The sequence below is a fragment of the Prinia subflava genome, chromosome Z, assembly GCF_021018805.1.
Source record: "Prinia subflava isolate CZ2003 ecotype Zambia chromosome Z, Cam_Psub_1.2, whole genome shotgun sequence".
Taxonomy (NCBI): Eukaryota; Metazoa; Chordata; class Aves; order Passeriformes; family Cisticolidae; genus Prinia; species Prinia subflava.
Window position 1 is genome coordinate 83,660,202 of NC_086283.1, and position 6,100 is coordinate 83,666,301.

At 44.7% G+C, this 6,100-nt stretch overlaps 1 protein-coding gene across 1 annotated transcript in view; it reads right to left on the reverse strand.

Moving 5' to 3' along the window:
- GOLPH3 (golgi phosphoprotein 3) overlaps positions 1–4,958 on the reverse strand; it is a 31,713-nt gene extending 26,755 nt beyond the window's left edge. Inside the window, exon 1 of the mRNA XM_063423155.1 lies at positions 4,362–4,958. Coding sequence (XP_063279225.1) covers positions 4,362–4,577 — 216 coding nt within the window. The 5' untranslated portion in view covers positions 4,578–4,958. The remainder of the gene's footprint in view (positions 1–4,361) is intronic.
- Between the last annotated feature and the right edge of the window lie 1,142 nt (positions 4,959–6,100).

Below are 6,100 nucleotides of genomic sequence, written 5' to 3' on the forward strand. Positions count from 1 at the left end.
AAATTTAGAAACAAATTGAGACACTCATATTTGTAAGAATAATAAAGAAACTACATTTTAATACTAATCTGATCAATACAAAATAGCCCATCTGAAGCAGGCACACTAGTTCCCAAATATCTTATTTCAATACAATGAAAAATATTGTAAACTGGGGACTTTCATGTGACCTATCTGGACAAAAAGCTATGCTGCAAAACTAAATTTTTAGAAATAAAGGGAATTTTTTGAAGGCCAAACATAAGCAACAAAGATCCAAGGTAATTTCTGTACCTAAAGAAGTGATTTAACGTTGCTTCACTCACACAAACGACATATTAGTCTTCAGCTAAGAAAGGGTAAAAAAATCTAAGAAATATTTACTGTTGCAGTAGACTGCAGTAGCCAGCTGTTTTTCAGCTTACTTTACGTGAGTATTCTTTCAGCAAGTGAGGAATTATTTACAGATCAAATAAATATTTTATCTTGGTGGGTGCCAAGTCTCTCTCTAGCTGCTTCAATTTGTTTAGTTGTGGCAATTGTATAAAGGATAAAAAGCAGCTGACTGCACTGCTGTATTTGAACAGATTCCTAACAAACAACAAAAGAAAATTTCAAAAAGGAGGGGGGCAAAAACCAAACCCACAAACAGATTAAACCCGATAAGGACGAAATTCATCAGGGCAAGTTACATAGCAGGACCACCTCACAACCTCTCCATTTTTATGGGACTGAATTACAAGATGCCGAGAGAACCTGTAATGAAAAGGCTACTCTGTACTCATCTCTTAGCCATCATTTTTAGTTAAGTTAGAATATAACTTCCAGTATTTATCACTCCCTTCTTTTGCTTCAGTAGTTCTACACTGTAACATTGTTTTGCTGTGGCTTTGACCTATCTTATCACAATACTGTTTTTTTACCTAATACAGCACTGGTTTACTTCAGTGCATGCTTTTCATTCCTAGAGCAACTGATTATTGTTCTGCTTTAAATGGGTGAACCTGACTCTCTTTTTTAGCCATGTTTCTGAAGGATTTCCAATACATGCAGGTATTGTGATGGCTCCCTGAAAAATTTTAGTAATGCATTTTCTTCCAGTTTATTACCTGTTCCTCCAAGGACACCTCATCTGTCATGTTATGCAAGCCTGCACATATTTCAGCACATATCCCTTATAATCTATCTTGACTTTGGAATACAGAAATAGTTATGCGTACACAGAAAATACAGATTGAAGAAGAACTGTTGGTGGACAAGGGCAACCAGAAGACGTAATTAGAACAACTTCATTAGGCCAAACTGGTGGGGGACACAACATCAACAAACAAAAAGGCCACATCCAAGAAGCACATACAAATGCAGATAATTGTGTTCAGACATCAGGAACAGGATTGAGGGGTGGTGTGTTTTACAGCTGCCAGAAATTCCCATCAAAATCCATGCTGCAGCAGCAACCAGACAACAACTCAAATGTCCTGCTGTGGTTGTTTACAACCAATGCACCACCCTGGAAACAGGATTCACATGAGTATCTAACAGTCTCCTGGAAACACTGAACATATCAATGCATCACTAAACAGATCTTCCGGAAAAAGTGTTTCCTAATAGCAAAGGTTCTTTCATGTACACTTAGAAATTATAAAGGTAGCTCTGTACATGTGAGGTATTTTGCATACAATTTACCTGAAGTTAAGCTACATCTACTAGTGTTGAAAATTGCCTAAAAATCTGAAAGCTATGTTATCAATGTATGTATCAGTGAGTGTTCTGAGAAAGTAGCTATTTTTAGGGAAACATGTTCATTGACCAAAACAAAGTCCTTGTTTTTATATTGTTTATTTTCACATGTTCTTCGGCCAATCCAGTCTACTTTCTGTAATTTTTCTTCCTATTTTAAAGTAAACATTAAATTGCTTTATCCTGTTGGAATAAACAGGAAGGATTTTCTCAGTTTTAAATTTACAGGCTTTCAATCAAGCTTGTATCTCATAAACTTGCCTTTGCCTGTCCCTTAAACTTCATATAATTTCAAAATTACACTTTACAGATGCTATACTGCTCTTCTTTGCTTGCTCTCTTGAGAAAATCTCACTCAAATGCTAAAGTAAATCAGTTCTACTGGAAGTAAAAACTTTGTAAAAAACATTTCCAGACATGTAAAGTAACTTAGTTCAGCTTACTTATCATTAGAACAACAGAGAACAAAAAATATCCATATTGGAAAATGAGTTTATAGCTTTATTTCCACTTTTGGAAGAAAACACACAACAAATGGTTTAAATCGTGTACCCCATACACATGGGCACAAGCAGGCCCAAAACTGAAGTTCAAATCCCAAAGCTTCATGTCTAACAAAGCTCACTAAGAGGGTATGCTACAGCTCCTGCATTTAAGCCCTCTGCCCTAAAGACAACTTTATAACTTTTTTTGTTTGATGCCTCCATTGCAAAATCCCAAGGGAGTTGCGGATATCCATGCCACTGTAACCATTTAGTTCCTTTTTCTATACAAGGGAATGTTAGATCATCTGCAATGTATGTCACTGCTGTGCTTAGCAAAGTCAGATAATTTATAACTTTGATGCACACCATTGCAAAGGTAGACTTTCAGATCCAATGTTAACTAGCCTTTTGAAACACCATGAAGACTTGTGCCACATATTCCTCCTGAGCAGACACAACACTCACTACCTTAAAATCTTCACAGCGTAATGCCCACAGATCCAGCAGATTTATAACACAATCCTGGTTAAAAAAACAGGCTGAAAGATCACTCAGTTTATACAACCTGCCTCAAGGGAAGCTATCCTAAGCCAATCCTGCCAACAATCACTCTTGCCACTCCTAACTTACTTTCCCCAGCTATTCAGGCGTGTAGAAAGAGAAAGGTTCATATGCATTCAATTCAAGAAGCCTTCAATTTCACACGTAGAAGCAGAGATCACTATCTACTGAGGTTACCAGTACACCATGGCAAGGTCCACCTGTAAAAACAGGACTACAAGAATATGCTCTGAAACGCACAGTCTGAGAGAGGAATAAAATGCTACTGTAGCAGGTATATACACAGATCATAGAGTCACAGAATAAGCTGGGTTGGAAGGCACCACAAGGATCACTGAGTCCAACTCCTGGCCCTGCACAGCACCATCCCCAAGAATGTGCCCGAGAGCACTGTCCAAACACTGCTTGAACTTAGGCTTGGTGCCATGACATATGTTAAAAAGCAAATGTTAATCAAGAAAGCTGCTCTTTATTCACTATCAACCAGTAAATGTATTTTAAATGCAATGGCCTGTCAAAGAACATAAAATTTACCAGCTTCCCTCCCATATTATCCTTCCTCTGAAACAGGCACAGTTTCAAGAGACTTCCATTCAAATCAGTGAACTGGATTAAACTATTTACTTGTCACACAAATTAAAAAACAAAAGCAAGTTTACTTGACCAAAAAAAAAAAAAAAAAAAAAAAGAAAGAAAGAAAGAAAGAAGCTAATTGCTTAATCAAAACCATACTGTATCTCACATCTAAACTAAGGGTGTATTATGCTTCAATCATACATCACATCAAAATAAACTGCTTCCCTGATAGAACTCTCATTCTGCAGTTTGTGTGTTTTCTATATTGACTGCCTTTTTCAAACGAAAAAAATCCAACACACCAGTGGAAGCACACCTTCCTCAATGACTTACAGTATCATGGCAAACTACTAAGTAATGAAATCAGAAAAAATACATAATTATATAATAATGCAATTTCTTCATTTTGACACACTTCTCATTTCACACAGCCTATTTTTGCCATATAACCCTCCCCCCAATTTGAAGGTATTTTTCACATGCATTACTCTGCAGAGTCTTAGTAGAAAAGGGCTGCTCAGCATCCTAGAGCAGTTGGGGACCTCGTAAGTACCAGAGTTCTGTCTGACAAAAGCCACAGGAGTAGAGGGGTCCCCCACATTTGAGCCAGGGATAAGCTGAAGCAGGATAAATGTGTGAGGTTCACCCAGGCCTTCGAGTCCAAAGCCGACCTGAAGCCCTGACCCCCATATCCAGGTCTCTATATTGCCCCAGGTCCACTGCATTCCCTCTCATATGTATTCATATGACAGCCCTTCTGCAAACCCCATAACCAAAGGGCTACAAACTCTGCCGGGTGCCCCCTCCCCAAAATCCGTGCACCTTTTCCCCACCTCCTCCAAAATACCGACCCAGTTCCAGACACACCACGTCCCCCATCCCCTCTGCCCCCAAGCCCACAGCCACACTCACTCTGCAGCGCCCTTGACCCCATCCCACCACCAGGCTCCTCTTTCCCACAGCAGTCTCCAAAAACCGGTGTCCCCTCGGGCACCCCCTGCCCAGCGTCCCCAACCGCACCTCACGGTCCTTGAGGCCCAGCAGCAGCACCTCCTCCATGAGGGTGAGCCGCGTTTCCTTGGAATCGCCCTTCTCGTCGTCGCCGGACTCGTCCCGGCGCCCTTCATCCTCGGGGCCGCCGCCGGCGCCCCGCTCCTTATCGGCGGCGGCGGCGCTGCGGGAGGCCTCGGTCCGGCGCTGCACCAGCCCGGAGCTGCGCTGGGTCAGGGAAGTCATGGTGGCGGGGAGACAGCGGGGCTCGGCGGCGGCTCGGGGAGGGCACGGGCCGGGCTGGAGCCGCTCCGCCCTACGCGTCCCGGCCGGGGGCAGTCATGGGGAGCGGGCCGGTCCCGGGGCGGCCGCGCTGGCGGCGGCAGCGGCTCAATATGGCGGCGCGGGCTGATGTCAGCGGAGGATGTGGCAGCGCCGGGCGGGGCGGCGCCGGAAAGGGACCCGCGGCTGAGGGAGCGCGGCCGTGACCCGGGGCGGGCACTGCGCTGCCTTTGGGCTTCGGGGTGTGCTTCCACAAGAGCCTCGTTTACGCAGCCGCAAGTCCGCTTGCTTTCATACAAACATTAAAGTTGGAAGAGACCTTCGAGACAATCTAGTACAACCGTCCGCCCACACAACTGCCCCTGTAACCCCTAAACCACATCACCCGGCGCCGGATCCAGACAACTCTTGATCTCCAGGAACAGTGACTTCTGCACGTCCTTGGGCAGCCTGTTCCAATGACTGACCATTCGAGTTCAGCCACAAAACCGTGTCCGACTGCTGGCGCAGCCTCGCCAGCCCCTTTCCCCCCACAAGGAAAGCGTTCGAGGCCGGGTGGATGTGGCGAGCAGCCGGGCCTTGTGGAAGGCGTGTGGCCGCAGGAGCAGGGCAGTGACCGCACCCTGCGGTTCGGCCCTGCGGAGGCCACACCTCGAGAGTCCAGTGAGCAGTCCTGGACCCCTCCCAAGACACAGGGCAGCGAGTCCAGAGAAGGGCGTCGGAGCTAGGGAAGGCTCTGGAGCAGCTGAGGGAGCCGAGGGTGTTCAGCGAAAAGGAGGCTCAAGGAGGGCCATAATGACTCTTTGCAACTCCCTGAAAGGAGGATCTGGCCAGGTGAGGGTCGGCCTCTTGTCTTGACAGGACAAGAGAATACAGCCTCAAGGTGTACCAGAGAAGGTTCAGGATGACTATTAGTAAGCATTTCTTCACAGAAAGGGTGATTGGACGCTGGACTGGGCTGCCGAGGGAGGTAGTGGAGTCACCATCCCTGCAGGTGTCTAAGGAAAGACTGGATGTGGCACTCAGTGCCATGGTCTTGTTGACATGATGGTGTTCTGTCACAGGATGGACTCAAAGAGGTCTTTTCCAACCTGATTGATTCTGTGATTCTGTGATTCTGTGTCCCTGTGCATGGCAGAGCATTGGAACAAGATAATCTTTAAGATCACTTGAAACCCAAATTCTGTGTTCTGTGGTTCTATGTATAAATACATGTACCCATCAGGTGAACTCAGGTGAACTCTCAACAGTTTCCACTTCAGATTTTGGAGGTGGAGCCCCTCAGCTCTATTGTCAATTGGTACATTTTCAAACTTTGAGCCCTTTTGTATGTGGCGCACCAAAAACACAAAACAAATCCTGTCAAGGCTAAATCCCATGCAAGTTTTCAGGCAGTGTAATTTATTGCAGAAGAAAGGTGTTTATGGTGTAGGCAAGGATGGCTTACAGTTTTTAGTTCATAGTTAGAATATTGCATTTAACCATAT